This window comes from Quercus lobata, chromosome 11, assembly GCF_001633185.2.
Source record: "Quercus lobata isolate SW786 chromosome 11, ValleyOak3.0 Primary Assembly, whole genome shotgun sequence".
Classification (NCBI taxonomy): domain Eukaryota; kingdom Viridiplantae; phylum Streptophyta; class Magnoliopsida; order Fagales; family Fagaceae; genus Quercus; species Quercus lobata.
In genome coordinates, this window is record NC_044914.1 from 29,907,587 (window position 1) to 29,927,837 (window position 20,251).

The 20,251-nt window shown below is 31.9% G+C and overlaps 2 protein-coding genes across 2 annotated transcripts; both read left to right on the plus strand.

Moving 5' to 3' along the window:
* Nucleotides 1-535: 535 nt before the first annotated feature.
* Nucleotides 536-5,816, plus strand: LOC115967248 (magnesium transporter MRS2-3-like). The gene is made up of 6 exons (XM_031086308.1): nucleotides 536-973; nucleotides 2,230-2,412; nucleotides 2,537-2,665; nucleotides 2,861-2,988; nucleotides 3,095-3,296; nucleotides 5,532-5,816. The coding sequence occupies exons 1-6, from the start codon at nucleotides 545-547 to the stop codon at nucleotides 5,814-5,816; spliced, it is 1,356 nt and encodes a 451-aa protein (XP_030942168.1). The 5' UTR covers nucleotides 536-544.
* An 8,076-nt stretch (nucleotides 5,817-13,892) lies between these two features.
* LOC115968892 (magnesium transporter MRS2-3-like) lies at nucleotides 13,893-18,780 on the plus strand. The gene is made up of 6 exons (XM_031088431.1): nucleotides 13,893-14,479; nucleotides 16,247-16,480; nucleotides 16,851-16,979; nucleotides 17,161-17,321; nucleotides 17,429-17,576; nucleotides 18,302-18,780. The coding sequence occupies exons 1-6, from the start codon at nucleotides 14,078-14,080 to the stop codon at nucleotides 18,590-18,592; spliced, it is 1,365 nt and encodes a 454-aa protein (XP_030944291.1). The 5' UTR covers nucleotides 13,893-14,077; the 3' UTR covers nucleotides 18,593-18,780.
* The last annotated feature ends 1,471 nt before the right edge of the window (nucleotides 18,781-20,251 follow it).

Here is a 20,251-nt window from a genome sequence, read left to right on the forward strand (position 1 = left end):
TGTTCAATTCATCTCTCTCTAACCTCTTTTTTTTTTTTTTTTTAATCTCTCTCTAACTTTAAATTATAAAATATAATAATAATATAAGACAGAAAGCAAACCACCAAGTCGTTGAATACGATGATATGAACCAAATCCTCGTCAATATTAAGTTGACATCTGCATCAGTGCACATGTAAAATACAATACAATAAAGCAACAAATCACTGATCGATTAATGACAATGGCTGACACAACATTTACATCTATCGAAAAAAAAAAAAAACTTCAAGGTGTTTCTCTACACTAATATAGTCCTAAGAGCTCAAAATCAGATATTACCTATGCCAAGTTGCCAACAAGATTGCCTATACAAAAGCATATTATATATGTGCACCTCAGATAGCAACCAGAATAGGTGCCATCTTGTTCAGTTTCAACCTGGGACTTCATTTCCTCGTATTGCACTATCTATAAAAGTTATTAAAATGGTAGCATTGGTTTGGATATTACTTAGATTATAGCCATTGAAGAGGTACAGAGTGATGCAAAGGAATAGAGAGAGATGATCTCTGGTGGTGATTATCATCCTCTTCCTCATAAATCCAAGTCCCACATCGGCCAAACTAATGATTTCAGACCAAATCAAGTCCGGCCACTACCAACTGGGCCACGTAAAAAGAGTACAGGAATTCAGGCCTGGATGCTGATGAACAAAAAGGGTGAGGCCCAAGTTGTTGAGGCCGGGAAGTATGCGATCATGCGGCGAACGGGCCTTCTGGCCCGAGACCTTCGAGTCCTCGACCCACTTCTCTCATACCCATCAACCATTATGGGCCGTGAAAAAGCCATTGTGATCAATTTGGAGCATATAAAGGCAATAATTACAGGACTCGAGGTTCTCTTATTGAATTCTAGGGACCCAACTGTGATGCCATTCATTGAGGAGCTCCAAAACCGGATTCAACGTTTTCACCATGCTACCATAGCTCAGGTTTCAACTGAGATTTAATTTTTAGTTTTTTTTTTTTAATATTTTATAATATATTTGATGGTAAATGAGAAAGAATGATACATGTCACTTTAAATCCATTCATGATTTTTTAAAAAAAATTAAAAAATTCCATTTATAATGGCCAATTTGTATTCAAGATACTTACCTAAACATCCTAGGCTCAATTCCCACTAGGAGTTCTTTTGGATTACTTAATACAAAATTCTAGCAGGTAGAATCTTGTATCTATGGGTTACTCTCCAAGAGTTGATCCAAGGGATCTTGCCATGGTGAGATCCACGACATCAAAATTTTGTATTCTTGATATTATAAAATGGATAAACTTTAACTACAAAATTGGTTGTAACTTTATGCTACAATCTTATTTAATATCTTCTTATTGGAAGTGAATTTTAACAAATCCCTCATTGGATTACATCTTCTTCTTATATCCTCCATGCTTGTAAAACTTCTAGAAAATTAAAAATTAATAGCTATGTCATCATTAAATTGTTTAAATTGTAAGTTTTTTGTAATTTAAAATTATACATAAAATATAAGCCTCTAGATCATATAGTAAATAATATCCGATTGACACAAATTTTAACATGTGTATTAAGAGTGTAAAAAATATGCAATTTAACAGTTAAATTTTTAAAATATGTAGTAATATTTATTTTATTGAATAAAGTTGTAATCTAAGGTTACAATAAATTTTGTATCTAAACTATGTCCTTATAAAATTATTATGACTATACTATTTAAGGTAAGAGCCTTGAAGGTTAAAATTTGTACACATGAGTTCACATGTATAAATTTTTTTTTTTTTTCTTTCAATTCAACCATATGGTTAGAATGATTCCAATTTTTTTTTTTTTTAATTTTTGGCCTATAATATATATATATATATATATATATATATATATATATTTTTTTTTTTTTCCTTTTCCTTTTCAATTTTTAAGGTTAATCTTGGGACAAGATTATTACCCTTAATTTGATTCTGATTTTAATTTGTAATGTAATGTTAGAGTAGTGGTTGCATTTTTTTTTTCTTGGGCAGTCTTCTTATAAAAGCCTAAGTTCAAATTATTATCCAAATTACTTACCATGCTAATAAATCTTTAAGCAATTGGAATAGAAGACATTAATTTTCTTGCTTTTTTTTTTGTTTATTTCTTATTGTATTTATTTTAAATAAGAGAATTTGGTCCTAAGATGAGAGATTTTTGTTCCTTATTGTGTTACTATTATAGAAGGGCGATGTTGATGGTTTGAATTTCTCCAAAGAATTTTCGAAGTTTGAAGATCAAGACGAGTCTCCTAAGGTGGAGGGAAAAACTGATGTAAAGAATCAAGATGGATCAAAGGTTCTTCCATTTGAGTTTGTTGCATTGGAGGCATGCCTTGAGACTGTTTGTAACTGCTTAGAGAGCGAAGTAAATTTTACTTCTTTTTTCCAGTTTGATATATAGTCTTTTCTTAGTCTTTTATGAACTTGAATTTACATATGTTGTTTTACTAATTTCCTTTATTCTTTATTGTTATATTTTTCCAATTCAGACAATCACTTTGGAGCAAGAGGCTTATCCAACCTTAGATAACTTGACCTCAGTGTTAAGTACTCTCAATTTGGAACGTGTCCGCCAAATTAAAAGCCGCTTGATTGAAATGTCTGGACGTGTTCAAAAGGTTGAGAGGATTAAAGGTTCTGAACCCCAAAAAAAAAACATGTTTTTTCCTTACAATATGGTTTAATTCACTGTGATGATAGGACTTCACCATTGTTGATTTATACATTAGATTACACTAAAGAATCATACTATAATAATGTATTCATTTTTTTTTTTTTTTTATACTTTTAATTGTGGTCATACTCATCTGCAGGTAAAGGATGAGTTAGAACACTTGCTAGATGATGATGAAGATATGGCTCAAATGTATCTTACCGAAAAGTTGGTTTATGGTTTCAATATGAATGAGGGAGATGATATGGAATCAAATTTCGATGATAGGCATGTGATAGCACCACTGCCATATTTATCATATGAATTCCAATTTTTTAGTTGTTTTAAACTACCATATATATGTGACATTTAAAATTTTCATTTATTTTATCAGGATGCCAACTAAAATCTCTTTGGAAACTTGTAGGTTTTCTATTTTATCTGATGATGAAGGCCAAAACCTTGAGAACCCCCATGGGAACCATACTAGCAGTACTCAAAGTTACATGAATAAGAACCTTGATGTAAAGGAGCTTGAAATGCTCTTAGAGCCATATTTTGTGCAAATTGATGGTACACTGAACAAACTATCAACGGTACGTAGTCTTATTTTACCTTACCACTTATTGTAGACATGAACATAATTTTTTTTTTTTTTTTTAAAAAAAATTTCTTATATGAAGAACTTGAAGTACTTATAATAGTCCCCCTAGTTAAAGCCTATGCAGTTTATCAGATTAATTTTAACAACATATTATTAAGGTGAAATTCCTCTCACCAATTACTTGTTATACTAAAGTATAAAGCTTTTTGTATCCATAGCTTTGTAGTTTATTCCCACTTATTTGAGCATGCAAATCTCAACACCTAGTATCATTTTAAAACTTTAATAGAACATGATAAATACCCAATATCTAAAGAAGTCTTTGATGCTTGTGGTTCAATTGTCATAGTTTGATCATTTTCATTCCAACTACTAAGTGTGTGTTTGGCTTCAAATTTTAAAAAAAAAAAAAAAAAAAAAAAAAAAAAAAAATCAACTTATTTTACTATTCAGCTTATTTTTACTACTACTTATAGATTTCATTATACTTTTTGATACTATTCATAAGTCTTACTATATTATTTCAATTAACTTTTGTCTTTATCTACAATACTTCCAGCAAAAAAAATTTAATTTCAATAAAATAAGCAGATGTTAAACAAATTCTTAATAAAACTTCCTCCACAAGCATGCGTTTAAAGTTGAACACTCCTGCACACTAAACATTCTTCTTGAATAGTTTGACTTTGACCAAACAAGACCATTGACTAGTTAGATATTGACCGTTGACCAGCCGTTACTCGTTCAAGTGTTTCATCACGCTGTCTTCCTTTGTCGATATTCCTCAAGTCATTAGTGTACGTACCATACTTCAGCCACAACATTCCCTCCTTTGTCCATGATGTAGCCATTCTTAGGCTCTCGTTTATAGTCGTTTTTCAATATTCCTCCATTGCACGTTCATTGTAACATTATAGGATAATTGTAATAAAACAGTTAAGTATGGTGAGAAGATATAGCTATCAAAGGTGTTTGTTTATGTTTAGAACCCTTAAACCATATTAGTTTAACCTAATAAATTAGTCAAATAATTACTTAGATTAATTATGAGATCTAAATTAAACACATGCAAATATATTACTTAGTGCGGAATATTATAGAAGACTGTAATATGATAACCTAGGAAAACCAATAAGAACTAACCGTTTTAAGGAAAAAAAACTTGAGGAGGATTTAACCTAACTATCTTCAAGGTAAACAAATTCACTATGATAGAATGAAAATTACAATAGATTTAAACCCTAAATCTGAAGTTACCTCTTGTAGAATTTACTACCCCGATCACATGTAGCTCCGACTTCACAAACTCTTCTATCTTGGATTTACTGAACACAAACTCCCACGCTTGTGACTTTGACTTCCCACTCAAAGGTTTCAAATCACCATTAGTAGATCTTTATGCAGTAACTTGTTTTCACTAGTTCTTGATTGTAGATATCTTGTTTTGGTAAGTGCTTGTTGAGTTAGAAGGTACATAAACCTCACAAATCTCACAGGAGTAACTCACAAAACTTCCAAGAGCTTGTAAAATATAGTTAGGATTTTTCTTTTATACCTAGTAATGTTAGACTGAAACCCTTAAACGTTTTCGCAGGCTTGAGCTTGACTTAAAATTCTGCAATGATGTTCGATCAGTCGAGCTTCACAGTAGCTTGCTTCTATTTTCTGCAACTTGAAAGTTCTTAAAACTTGACTTGAACAAACTTGAGCAATGTCTAATACCTAATCTAGACATGTTTTTATTATCAATTTGCCAACATACAAATATTTGGAAACTAAACATTTAATCCTAAATATTTAGAACCTAACAAAAGGCTTTCTTCTAGTGAACGCAAGCCAAAATTGAACCACATAATCCCTTTGTCCACTTTCTCTCTATTCTCTCTTTCTTTGCTTTAGATTCTAACATAAGGAAACGAACTTATATTATTTACGAGCTTTGAAGTTTTATTTATCTTATTTAAGATGGAAATTTTAACTCGGATTGTAATGGTTTTTAACTAAACCTTATTAAAATTGTTCAATATCATGCAAGCATCACAAAAATGCACTCTAATTTATATATATATATATATATATATATATCTCCTTAATAAGCATAAAAATGTGTTGAAAATTTAGCATTGAACTCCATTTAACGTCGCTAATATTCTCTATTATTTCAAGAACACCATTAATTTTTCCATTGTTAATGTATCGTTCTTTTTTGGTGATTGTATTTTGAAAGCTAAGGGAGTACGTACATAACACAGAGGACTTCATCAACATAATGTTGGATGACAAACAGAATAAACTACTGCAAATGGGGGTCATGTTAACAACAGCTACCCTTCTACTAACTGCCTTTATTATTTCAGTTGGGTTCTTAAGCATAAACGTTAGAATTGCTCTATTCAATGATATAATAAATGGAGAGAAAAATTGGTTATGGACTGCTGGGGGTGGCAGTATTGGGTGCATAGTCCTATATCTCTTTGCTTATAGCTGGTATAAATATAAGCGATTGATATAATAATGGAGATCAAGGGGCCATTGATCGTAAAACATTTATTATATATTATGTTGAAAATACTTTGTATAGACACAATTTTGTTTGTTTGCTATTATTCTATACCTCTTATTGCATTTTAATTATTATCATGGACATGGTTTGTTTATGACTTAGTCACAATTTGAGAGACTTCCAATTGCTAATTGATATACCAGTCATGCGATGTTTGTAATTTTTTATTTTAATTTCTTTTAAGTATCTAAATGTTTGAAAAGTTAGGTCACCGTATTTTTATTTCTTTTCAGCAATGTTGTTTAATGTTTACCAACTATTTTCTTATGTGATAGTAAATCTCAATCAAACAATCACCTAAAAAATGGTAAATTACATTGACACTGTCAAGGTATAGCAAAATTAGAGTTGTTATACCTAATTTTTTAAAAATGACACTATTGCCCCAAATTATCAAAATTATGACACTCAGTGCCCCTCCCCCACCCCCCACCCCCCCTCCTTTTTTTTTTCTTTTTTTTTGAATTATTTAGGAAACGGAGTGTTAAATATATTATTCATTTTGGAAGTGGAGCATCATTTCTTGAAAATCAGGTACAGTGAGTTTAATTTCGCTACACCTTAGGAGTTTCAATGATGTTTACCCTTAAAAATTGGGGTTTTAACTTTTTAAAACAGTCTTTTTGGCAGTAGCTACAAAAGCCCCTTTTTAAAACAGTCTTTTTGGCAGTAGCTACAAAAGCCCCTGTGGTTTTATCGTAATACATAGAATCACATTGAGGTTTTAAGTGTAAAGCTCAATCCTATGTGATATTGTCCAATGTGTAAACCGCTAATTATGTGACACTTAAACCCCCTGTGAGTTTTTAAATTGTAACACAAAACCCTCCATGTGGCATTGTTTGTGTGAAAAATGTAACTCTAAATATACATGTTATCACTTGAGTTACTCTTTTTTCTTTTCTTTTTTTGTTAATTTCAAAGATGATTAATAGTTTACACATAAATAATAAGTATTACACTCAAAACTTCAAGAGGGATAATGTGTTTTCAAAGAAACCTCAGAGATGTTGTATACTTTTCCCTTTCTTATGAGAGGAAAAATAGTGAAACAACAGTTAAAAATTTAAATATTAGTGATAATACAATAAAATATATACTATAAATTACAATAAATTTAAATTTAGAATTGAATCACTAGATTAGATTATAGGCACGAAAGTAAAATTAGAATGAAACTAATGAGACTATTAGATATAAATCTCACTCTAATTAAAAAGATTCAAGTCCTTTACCATTGGCAAAAGTCGCAAAACCCATAAATATGTGTAGCATATTTTCTATTTGACTAGCTCCTTGCATCATACATTGCCTAACTGTGTCATCCAATGTCTTAAGGTTATTATGCACTAATAACCCAAAGTTTTACCAAATAGAACAATTTTCTTTACTTGAAAATTGTCAAAAATAGTGAGTTTCAGTTAGGTTAACTAGTAAAAAATTTTATGATTGAATAATAAATTTGGGGTTCAATCTCTACCTACACCAAAAACTGATTGATGTCTTAGTCTGATAATAATGAGTATAATCATCAGAAGCAGGTGTCATAAGTTAAAACTCTATAAATAAATAAAAATATGTCAAATATACATTATTGTATTATAGGTAAATCATATAATGTATCTATATAATTTTATTGTTGTGTTGAGTAATGGTATAGTTGGATGTTGATAATTCAATAGTTATAATGGGAGGAGGAATTTGAACCCTAGACGTTTTGGTTAGAAATGCCAAGAGGTGGTAGTTGAGGGATCAAGATCTTCTAAAGTTTCTAGGGTACCTTTTTTTCTTTTTTTCTTTTTTGAGAAAAAGTTTCTAGGGTACTTAATCGTATAGAGTTTTTTTAATTTTAATATTTCATCTATATATATATATATATAACCGAAACCTCCAAAGCTCCCACAATTTTCCACGTCAGCACAATATTTTTAAAAAAAAAAAAAAAAAAAAAAAAAAAAAAGCAAAACGTAATTGAACTTTGCTAAAACCCAATTCTGCCTTTCACTTTCACAAAAACTCATCTATGAGAATGTGATGTGGTTGGCACCAGCATGTTGCCTATTTGCCAAGATGCAAATCTGTTAGAGATTCATCCGCAAAGCGGTGATGTAATTTATTGAGGATGAAGAAGACTATCCCACCGTAAACTCCAAAATAAGCCAGAGAGGTTTTCCAACGAGGATGGAGCAAAAATTAGAATTTTTTTTCTTCTTTTCTGTCACAGTTTATTATTATTATTTCTTTTGATAGCCACTAATACGATTGTAATCCTATTTATGAATGTAAATACTTTCTTATAATATCAAATTAATAATATTTATAAATGCTTATAAACACCGAACAGTTGTGACTTTTCATTTTTTAATAGGCACCTTTTAGGTCAATAGGTACATTGTTATACAGTAGACATTTTTTTTTTCTAATTAAAAAAAAAAGACACTTTTTTATTCAAAAGATACCTTGTCAGTCAATAAACACCTTTTCATTCAATATACACATTTTCGGCCAATAGAAACTTTGTGTTATTTTTTTCAATATTTTTTTTTTTAATAATTTTATGCATTTTTGCTTACTACTCCAATTTTTTTTCCTAAATCTCATTTCAAACAAATTTAGTAGCTACTCCCGTGCATCGCATGGATTAGTGACTAGTTTTTATAATAAAAGAAGTCAAAATTTTGCCATGTCATTAATCCACTAGCAAATCCCCTAAAATAATGTTAAAAATATAATTACTCATAAATGATAATTATTACCTTATATCTTTTACTTAAACAGGCTTTGAAAAAAGAAGGAAAAGTCATCCCAGTTAGGTTCCCTTTCCCCTCCTTTTCAATTTGTTTGACAAATCCTTTTAGTTATTGGATAATTTTAAAGAATGAGTGAGAACAGAGTTTAGCCACCACCACCTGGGATGGAGCCATTTTATAGGAAGTTTAGTCAGCTGAGGTTGGAGCAACTATTAGAAATGATAATGGCTATAAGCGAGAAATTACACGGTCCTCATGGTGGACCACGTCATTTATCCCTCATTCTAGTAAAAGACTCCTACCTATTTAAAATTACTGAGTCAGTATTTAGTGTTTATTTAAAACTCCACAATTTTAAACAAGTGGAAGTTTTTTATTGGAATAGTGGACCACATCACTTGTCCACCATAAAGACCTTATAATTTCTCGCTATAAGCCTGTAACACTGTAGCCTTAAATGCAAAAGAACCACATGTGAGGAGTGCTGGAGAAATGGAATGTTAACTTTGCTTATTTAGTAAATTGAGTTGAAAGCTCGAAATGTGTGAAAACACAAGAGCTTGTTTAGACCCCCAATTCAAATTATGGCTTGGTTGATTTTACACTAACTTAATACTAAGTGCAGAATAATGTAAATACAAGCATACAAACACGAGAGCTACTCTAATCCATATTTAAAGCAACACAGCAGTAAAATGAAATGAACAAGAGTAGGGAAGAGAAATACAAACACAGATAACACCGAGACGTGTTATCGAAGAGGAAATTGAAGAATTCGGCAAAAAACCTCTCCGCCGCCCTCCAAGCGGAAATCGATCCACTAGTCAATTAGTTGGGATACATGGGCAAGCAAGAGACTCTCCAAGCCTAATCTACCCTCTGTACCTAAGCCCTCCAAGCTCCTACTCCAACAAGGCTTCTCGAAACCGTGTCTTGTCTAGCTCTCTGGATCCGGCAACAAGCTCCATGTTGCATCTGTCATCCTTGGCTTCTTCCAATATTTCCCAGCAGCACCAAAACCTCACTGGACACTCTCAAAAGGTGTGGTAAGTGTTTGGGCTATTGACCTCTCAATGGTATGGAAATAGAGACGTAGGAGATGAGGAAAATCCACAAACAAATGTATAAAGAATTGTTTGGATTAACAATTTCTAACTCTCAAGTGTTTTAGCTAGGGTTTTCTCTCTGAAGCTCTCTCTTACATTTATGGGTAATGTGTGTATAAATAGTGTAGGCACAAAAAGTGTGTATCAGACTGGACAGGCTGGCAAAACAGAATGTCTCGCGGGAAGGCCTTACCCGCAAGATACTCGCGAGACATAGCTGTCTCCATCTGGCCTGACTCTTCGCATTCTAGTCATGTGCAAGGCACATGCTTCCTTTCGCAGGATGCTTAGTCGCGATATACCTGCGAAAACTCTTTAGTCTTCAATAACTTGAGTCTTCACACTCTCTCTCACTATCACACAACCCTTATAATAAATTCCCACAACAAATACAGAGATTGAATAAAATTACAATCAAATTTGGCACAGAATAAAAGCCAACAAAATACATATTTGTAAATCACAACTTTATATGAGTGTCATGCTCATGCACATTGATCGAGAAGGGAACAAAGTTTCCTAGGAGTTGGAAAATTCTTTTATTTAATTGAAAAGAAAAATGAGATGATAGACAATCTATATTGTATAAATTTATTCTTATGACCCTAGTAAATACTTTTTTTTTTAAATATATCTTTTTAGGAAGAAAAAAAAAAACCAAAGTTGAGGTAAAAGGAATAAAGCCAAATCCCTAAATCCCTAACTTAAAATGGAAAAAGAAAAAGAGACCAACACTACAAATATGTGGGGGAGGATTGGGGTATTCTTCTCCCACTATTTTCTCTTCATTTTTGAGGATTGAATTTTGGTGGGATTGGAGAGAAATTTTATAGACTACCATTTTCACCCCACTATCCTCTCCCAACCAAACACACTCATAATATTTGGAGTATGTTTGGATTGGTTGAAAATAGGAAAAATGGAAAAGATAGAGAAGAAAATTGAGGAGAAAATTTCATCTATCCTTAATTGGTTGAGTTGGAAACACAGAGGAAAGAAAATGGTGGGCCCCAGTATTTTCCATCCAATCCCACAAAAATGCATCTTTCCAAATTGGAGAGAAAATCGGAAAGAAAATGAAAAAAGAAGCCCGAATGACTCTTTTGTCCTTGTTCCCTGTTGTCTTTCCCTTGCCAAAGTTATGTTTTTCTTTTGGATGCCGAGAATTTCCTTTCTTAACACAGCTGCAGACATGAAAAGAGAATTTGAGCATCTGGGAAGGTGTTTTGCAGTACTGCTAATGGCGAATCAGTGAGAGTAGTGAATAGTGAAAAGAGAACAAATTGCTCAAATTGGTTAAAGCCAAAATAAATAGGCCAAAAAAAAAAAAAAAAACATGAGTGGCTAAAACAGGGAGGCCATGCAAGACTCCACGTATGAGAAATTCATTACAAAACTAAAAGGCAAGATTAAAGTTGTAGTGTTTTTAATTAGACCAAAAAAAAAAATTTTTGAATTGTTCAAACGTAGACATGCATTAGGAAGAACTTATTATTATAATATATTATTATAACTAGCCTCTGAGCACGCGCTCATGTGCGTGCTCAGAGGTTCTTCTTTTTTTTGGGTAAGGGTTAATTTAAAGTATTCATTATAATTTTGGATCAATACATTTTTCAATTACAAAAATACCTAGGGATGTGATGAAAAATTATTTCACCACATATAATACTCATCACACCCCTAGGTTTTTTTTTGTTATTGGAAAATGTAGTGATCCAAAATTATAATGGATACTCTAAATTAAACCCTTACCAAAAAAAAAAAAAAAAAGCTTCTGAGCACGCACGTAACCAATAAATCATTTATCCAATTTAACTTTTGTTAACTATAAATATCAATTGGAATGATATTACCAATATTCTGTCGTAATGCACATTGAAAAACACAATAGTAAAAGTTTGGGTTGATTTCCAACCAAATACAGTGAGCAAATTAGATATGTAAAACATTATCTTTCAAACACTCAGATTTACTACAAAAATCAAGTGAAAATGTAATGACCTAATGGACCAATCGGAAGCAAGAGCAACTAAATTTAGTTTTGTTTCATTAATGTTTAGACAATTTTTCATACCTTTGTATAATGCCATCAATGAACAGAAGCAACAATTATTTTTATTTTTTTATTTTTTTTTATTTTTTTACAGAAGCAACAATTAAACGCAAAAAGTTGTAACTTTTTAAATTTTCTAAGTTCTAACCACAAAATACAAATATAATCCCAAAGATATTGGGAGTGAGAAATTTATCTTGTACAGGAACGAAAAAGTAAAAGAAAGAGTGTGTGAGAGAGAAAGAAAGAGATGTGATACTGGTTGCAAACTGCTATCTTCGATCACAACCTTTCCACCAAACCAAATGAAATTCATCATTGAAAACCACTGAAAGAGAAGCAAATAAACACCAACTTCATATCAGAGGAGAAAGTGAATAATTAAATTATTATTTTTTTTTTTGAAAGTTATCAACCTAGATTGGAGATGTAAGCCCTATAAGTATATTTGTAAGCGGTTCTTTGTAGAGAAAGAGAAATAGATGTTCATATAAAACCAAAAAGAAATAGATCAATGTGTGTGGGGCTGGTGACCTTTTTATGGGATAAATCTTCAATTTGCAGAAGTTATCATTGAGTAGTTTTGGTTAATTTTAAATTTTAAATTTCAATTTGAGAATGGTGAGACAGGTGATGATAACGAGGTGAAAAGGAAAAAAAAAAAACATATAAGATAAATGGATTAGTGGGAGAGAAGAGAGGAAATGTGTGTTATTTAACTTGTTTTTCTAATTTTGTTTTAAAGAAAAAAAAAGGGCACAGTTGATTAGAATAAATGGGTTAGTGGGAGTGTTCCTATTTTGTAGGAAACATTTTTTCAAATTTATCTAAAATTTAGGAGTTTTTAAATTAGTAATTTTACATGTCTAATCCTATTATTTAAGATTTACAAACAGGTAAATTTGAGAGTATTTTGGGTATCGAAATTGAAGAATCCAAATAAGAGAAACCCCTTAAATAGTAGTATAGATACTTAAACATAGGTGTGTAGGGGCATTTTTGAACTAAAAAAGTGAGGAATCTAAATAGGAGAAGCCCCTTAAATAGTAGTATAGATAAACATTTTTCAAATATATATTATAATAAACCTTTATTTATTTTGAAAGGGTATGAAAGTAAATTTATACAAACTACATTATTTATCTTCTCATTTTCTTTTTCAACCAAACAAAAGACTTTTCTATCCTCCCAATCAAACACAAATGAGTGAAAAATTAAATATTTTCTATTCTCTCAATTATTTAATCCTCCCACTTTTTCATTATCTCAACCAAATGGACTCTTTATATTTATGTTTTCACCCCAACCAAATACACTTAAATGACTTCTTGTGTTTTTTTACAGAGACCTTGTTTAGGTAAAAGAGATATGGTAATAATCATCATTTATGAGTTGTTATTTTTTAAACATCATTTTAGGGAACTTGCTAGTGGATTAATGGTATGACAAAATCTGGACTTTTATTATAAATGAAAGGTTAAAATTCAAAGAAAAGTACCCTAAAAACTTTAGAGAAGATCTTAATCTGATAATTGAGTTAGAAGGATCTTGGCCAAATGGATCTATTTATAGGGTCATAGATAGTTAATGGAAAGTTTGATCCATTTATACACAACTATTATGCCCATTATCTTTATAAAAAAAAAAAAAAAAAAAAAAATTATGCCCATTATACTGAGAGAAAATCACAATTGATTTACTAACCAACTATAAGCCATAGATGAAAATAACAATAAGAATTTCACTACTCATTTATTAATTAGTCTTAAAAGATGCACCGACACTGAATAACTGCTTCTTATTTCCCTTCTCTAATTTTAATTTAGATATCCTAATCTGTCAGAAAAGTTTTTGGCTAAACTCCAACCGGATGCGTTTAAGAACTAGGCTAGTTTTGTTAACTGCACACGTTGGATAGAATGAAGCAACAAATCACCGATGCGCACGCAACGCAAATAAGAAAACCACAATGAATGTAATAATGGTTTTAATGCTAAAGGTCTTCTTCTATACTAATTTTAAAAGATTAAAAATTCCGGTACAATCAAACTTTCCCCAAGTTGACATTTCAAATTTTCAATCATATTAATATTAGGAGTACATATTTTCAAGTAACTACGGTAGCAGCCTGAACCAGACACGGTACCAACCTGTTCAGTTGCAACCTAGGAGTAGGACTCACTCTTGACTCTCCTCCAGGCTCTAACTAATCAATAAATAAACCCATTTACCACTTACCACTACTAGTCTTAGAGCCAGAGGAGGAGCAGAGAAATACTGGTGAAGAAGATTTTGATCATGGGTGGTTCTATTCCTGCTCACAAGTCTGAGTTAGCTCTGACCCAAAGTCCACAGCAGGTCCGAGCCACAGCGAGCGGGCCTAAAAAGAAGGGAACAGTTCGAGCCTGGTTGGTGCTGAACACAACAGGCCAGGCCCAGGTGTTAGAGGCCGGAAAGTCTGAGATCATGAGCCGCACGGGCTTGCCAGGCAGGGACCTTCGGAGCCTGGACCCAGTCCTGTCATACCCATCAAGCATTTTGGGGCGTGAGAGGGCCATAGTGATCAATCTTGAGAATATTAAAGCCATTGTTACGCACAACGAGGTTCTTTTGCTGAACTCAAGGGACCCATCTGTCACACCCTTTATTGAGGAGCTTCAGAAACGGCTTCACTTTCATTACTATTCCTGTCATGCCCAGGTTTGAACTTTACTCGTTAGAAGCAATGTTTGAAACAAAACCCATGCAATATCACATTGGGAAAAGATAGGGTCTTAAGTGTTTGGAAAATTTTCTTATGCTTTGGGCGTAAAGAGCGGCCAGGGGGGGCTCTTCATACGTCTGGTCCACAAGATACCAACTCCTATTGCTCGCTTTAGTGCACTAAACTTGATGCCATCGAGTCCAGTGTGCCGGAGGCATTAGACCCAAGTCAATTTGTATCACATTAACATGTAACTTTTTTTTTTTTTTTAGTTAATTTTGTCACATATCATCTGGTTACTTATGATAATGTTAAGTAAAAGTTTAGCATTACCACTGCACCTATAGGCCACCTTTCCACGCACAAAGTGTTTGGCTTTCGGGGAGAAGGTAGGATAACATATTATTAATTGGTAATAAATAGAATTTCTAACTACCCACAAAAAAAAAAATTAACATTATTTGAAATGTTCTTGTTGTGTTATTTATATGTAAAATATATTGTGATGTTCGGCAGTTGTGCACGTCATGTACGTGAAATTTAGAATAGATGAAGTCAGTGGTCCTTTTCAGATTCCTACTCCGTTGACAAAGCTATCAAAATGATATAAATTTGCAACACATATTATTATTATTATTATTAATTTTTTTTTTTATGGATTGGGTTCATAAAAAAAATATATGCTTACAGATGATTGATATTTTCATGTAATTTATTGTATGTCAATTACTATCTGGAACCTCGGCAAGTATGAAAAAAAAATTATAAAATTTGTTGTCTCATTTGAGTTATTTTTCGTGAAGTTCTAATTTACAAGGTTACTACACAAACAACAAAAGCTGGCTGGATGTGGTAATGTGTAGCCTTTGAAGTCTGTGTGTGTGTGTTTGCAGGCATCCCTGATGATTGTATAAGACAGTGACTATTAAGTTTATATACTAATACAAAAGCCTACAAACTTTGGCAACAACAAAGGGTGTAAAAAAAGGTTTGAGCCTCAATAAAGTTATAATTTGAATAGTAGTAGACCAGTAGTAATTGTTTTCTCTAGTAAATGTATGATGGAGAGTGAAGTTATGATTTTTTTAAAAAAAAATGGTTAATGCTGCAGAATTGAACTCTTCACTCTTAAGGGTGAACTCATTTTGATTCGAAATGTGTTACTGGAGAACTTTCCTTTCAACCATGTGAATGCAGCTGTGTCAAGTATTAACCTCTGTTTGCCTTTCAACCGCAATCATATAAAATATTAATTTAATTATTTTTTATAAAAATTCTCTGCTGGGATTTTTTTCCCCAAAATCCTGAGGTTGGTCTTGGAATTGGGATTTCTACATGTTTCATTCTGCTTATAATTAGTAATGCAATGGCCAGCGTAGTTGTTTCAAGATTAGTGTTCTTTGGTGATGATCCTCTTGCCTTTGGAAGGCCTTCAATTTTCAAATTATTATTCAACTTGATTACTGAGCTAATAAATGTTTAAGAAACTTGAAGAGTAGACCTTAATTTCCTTTTCTTTTGCTGATTTATTATTTCCTTCCTTTTTATGAGTGAGTTTAGTCCTAAGGAAAGGACTCAGTATCTTATGTATCAGCTATATAAAACATCTCTATCACATTATATGAGTACCTAAGTGGGACCAACATAATGTGAGAGAGATGCTGCATATAGCTAATACATAAGATACTTTTTCCAAGAAAGGGGAAGGATTAATTTGTTAATTATTTATGTGTTTTCTGTTTGTTATTTTGTTGCTTTTATAGGAGGCTGATGATGAAGTTTCTAACAAGAATAATGTACATGAATTGGAAGATTTGAAATCAAGGATTGGTAGTTCTCAAAGGTTCTCCAAAAGATTTTCAAAGTTCATGGATCAAGATGAGTCAATTAAGATGGAGGATGAAGTTGAGAGTAAAGATGGATCAGAGGTTCTTCCATTTGAGTTTGTTGCATTGGAAGCATGCCTTGAGGCTACTTGTAGTCGCTTAGATAGTGAAGTAAATGTCCTTTCCTCCAGTTCTATAGTTTTTTTTTTTTTTTTTTTTTAAATTATTACGGGCCTTCTGTTATAAATGTTATTTAATTTATTTTACGAGGGATCACAATTTATATTCTTGTGGTATGCTCTAATTACATTTATCTTCTGACTAATAAATTCCTTTGCCTTACAATAAAATTATTAACATTTATGTCCATGTTGCAGCTACTAGCACACAATAAATCAACAATATGAAGACACTTAACTATTTGATTTGTTTCTCAAAAAAAAAAAAAAAAAAAAAGTTTTAAACTGTTAATCTCACTTTCTTTTTCTTCATAATTTTATTTACTGTTCATTTATCCTTTTGTTATTTGTCTCCAAACCAGGCCAGGACATTGGAGAAAGAGGCTCATCCAGCCTTAGATAAACTGACTTCAAGTATTAGTACGCTCAACTTGGAACGTGTTCGTCAAATCAAAAGCCGCTTGGTTGCAATAACAGGACGTGTTCAAAAGGTTACTTTATTTTCAGATTATGAACCAATACAGATGTTTTATTTTTATATCATGTCATTGATTGTGACCATGATACATTGTGGTTGTCGGTTTAAACTTCAAATCACCTCAAACAATTGAACCACAATGTCGTGTTCTTCATTTGTAAATTTCTATTGATTGTAGTTATGCTCATTATCAGGTAAGGGATGAATTAGAACACTTACTAAATGATGATGGAGATATGGCTGAGATGTATCTAACTGAAAAGTTTCAACAAAGCCTAGAAAATTCTTCTACTTCCTCTATAAATGAGAGAGATGACACGGATGATGAAGAATTTCAATCAGCCATTGATGATAGGCATGTGATAATATTACTCACTTTTATGATATGAACACTGATTTTTAGCTGTTTGGTATTACTAGCTGTCTTCTATGACACTTAGAATTCTCATTGTGTATTACCAGGGTGGCAGCTGAAATCTCATCTGAAGTTAGTGAGTCTGCTAACGATACTCACAGTGCTATGGTCAAGAACTTTGATGTTAAGGAGCTTGAAATGCTCTTGGAGCCGTACTTCGTGCAAATTGATGGTACATTAAACACAGTATCCACGGTATGAACCCCATTTTACAGCTAAATTTTCTTTTTGGCTTTCATTTTCTTTAGGCTCTCTTTTTTTCATACTTAGTAATGCTGATATATTTCCACCATCCCACTCAAAAAAAAAAAAAAAAAAAAAAAGATTCTAATGCTTGTGGTTCAATTTTTATGGTTGACCATTAGCATTCAAACTGCCCAGCAGAAATTTCGGGACTAGAAAGCACTGATAGTGCAGAAATTCACCCATACAGATTCTTGACTTTCATCCTAAAAGTATCAATATGTATATACTGCCTCCTAGACAAGGAAGAGGAGTTACCAAAATCATGTGATCCTTATATTTAGTGGGTCGCTTCCTTTTAATATGTTGTTTTTTGCTCGTCTCACTTGAGCTTTTGCAAAGAATGAACTACTCGTGGTTTATGAGCTTTAAAATTTCTGTTATTTGATAGAAGATGGAACATTTAACTTTGAAAATAATTTGATTTTAACACAACCTTCTATATTCATTAAAAAGTTATTCAATGTAATGTATGCATTGCACAGATTCCACTTAAATTTTCATATATTTATTTTCTTAAATACTTAATAACTTTAACTTATAAATGTGTTGGAACTTTAATTTTCAATCTGTGTTATGGTTTCCTTTTGTTTCAAGCATCCTATTTATTGACTTTTCCATTGTTAGTACTTAGTTATAAGTATATCACTCTTTTCTGATGGTTGGTCTCTTGAAAGCTGAGGGAGTATGTAGACGACACAGAGGACTACCTCAACATAATGCTTGATGACAAACAGAACCATCTCCTGCAAATGGGGGTTCTATTATCAACAGCAACCGTTGTGGTGAATTCCTTTATTGTTGTGGCTGGAATTTTAGGTATGAACATCAGATTCAATCTATTCAATGACGTACCACCTGGGAATACAAGATTTCTATGGACTTGTGGAGGCGGCACGTTCTCTTGCATAGTCTTGTATATCTTTGCTATTGCCTGGTATAAACAAAAGCGATTGCTAGAAAGATGAAGGGAGAGAGACCATTAATTCGAAACATTTGTTGTGTCATAAAGTTGGGAGTTGTATGGACCCATAAAACTTTTATATGTAATGTATACCTCTTATTATGTTTTGGTTATTATCATGGACATGCTTTGTTAATCTGTTACAATTTCAAATACTTTCAGTTTACTGGTTAATAACATTCACGCAGTGTTTGCAGGTATTTGATTTTAAATTTTATTTTCAGGCTAAAGTGAGAATGTTTAGACAATTATGTGATCAAATCAAATGCTTTATTCTCCTGAGCAGTGATTTTCGAAGTTAACAGACTATTTTCTCAGGTTCGTTGCAAATCTCAATCCAATCTAAATCTGTGGCATATTTGATGGATCATATGTTAATGAAATACTAACGTCCTCAGCCTCCCTTATCATGCAAATTTGTGGTTTATCAGTTAATCAAAAGTCATCTCCATTTCCCATAAAAAAATAAAATAAAATCATCTCCATGCTTCCTGGCGGAACTATAACATCATCTATTCATTTTATTATATTTTTGGATACGTCTGGCAAAGGCCACTCATGGGAAATATTAAAAATATATATATATATATATATATATATATATATATATATATATAAAAGCTACACAAGTTAGCAACTAGTATATTATATGAGTGAAGCTGAAGCATACCCTTATGCGGTGCATATATCATGTCTAGAACTTACACCATTTAATTTGCCACGAATTCTTACATCCATTTTAAATTATTTAACCATTTGCATCCATGTGGGAAAACATTAATTTTGTGCACCTGCCAACTTTATTTACTACCTAATTATCTTCTCTCTTCTTCTTCTTCTTCTTCTTCTTCTTCTTCTTCTTTTTTTTTTTTTTTTTTTTTTTTTTTTTTTTTTTGTAGAAACAAAATACATACACAAATAGAGGAGAAGAGATGAGATTTTAACACAAACTCTACTCAAAAGTTCTGGTAGTAATTTTGTTGTATCTATCATTAGATATTACATGTTTGGGTTGAAACTATACCATCAGATATTTCAAATGTACTCCATATTGATGTTTCCTCTTGAAATAAAACTATATATATATAGAGGTTAACAGGACACAGGATAGAAGCATGCTACAAGCCTACAACTACATAATTATAATGCTAAAGACAACATAGTGGATGGTAGTAGTTAGCAAATGATAAATCATGATGTGTGGTTTGGAATGGAGAAGGCACTGGCGACTCTACGCCTCTACCTGTATGTGAGGTGGTCCTCACATACAGGTACTAGGACCACCCTCACTTGTCCAAAATATATATATATATATATATATAAATAATTATTTTATATTAATATATTCTGTGACCACTTTGACTTGGAAAAATTATATATATATACTTTTAAAAAACATATTATTTACTAAATTAACTTATTTTGACTACTCTAATAAAAAATTTGAACACTTTTACTTGAGACTCATAAGAATTAGAGTTTAATAAATATAAGAGTAATGCTACATCCACAACATTTTCACAATAATTTCACAATAAATCTTATGTGGTAAGCTATTACTAATTTTAATTTAGGTTCAATATTGACATGTTTTACCCACCAATAACAGGCTAACAACTTGTTGCATAAGATTTGTTATGAAATTGTTGTGATCACTTTATTA

Coding starts and splice junctions, on each gene's coding strand:
- LOC115968892 (XM_031088431.1), top strand. CDS start 14,078: ATGGGTGGTTCTATTCCTGCTCACAAGTCTGAGTTAGCTCTGACCCAA. Junction 16,481..16,850: donor GTAGTCGCTTAGATAGTGAA/GTAAATGTCCTT, acceptor TCTCCAAACCAG/GCCAGGACATTGGAGAAAGA. Junction 17,577..18,301: donor CATTAAACACAGTATCCACG/GTATGAACCCCA, acceptor GTCTCTTGAAAG/CTGAGGGAGTATGTAGACGA.
- LOC115967248 (XM_031086308.1), top strand. CDS start 545: ATGATCTCTGGTGGTGATTATCATCCTCTTCCTCATAAATCCAAGTCC. Junction 974..2,229: donor ACCATGCTACCATAGCTCAG/GTTTCAACTGAG, acceptor TTACTATTATAG/AAGGGCGATGTTGATGGTTT. Junction 2,666..2,860: donor TGTCTGGACGTGTTCAAAAG/GTTGAGAGGATT, acceptor ACTCATCTGCAG/GTAAAGGATGAGTTAGAACA.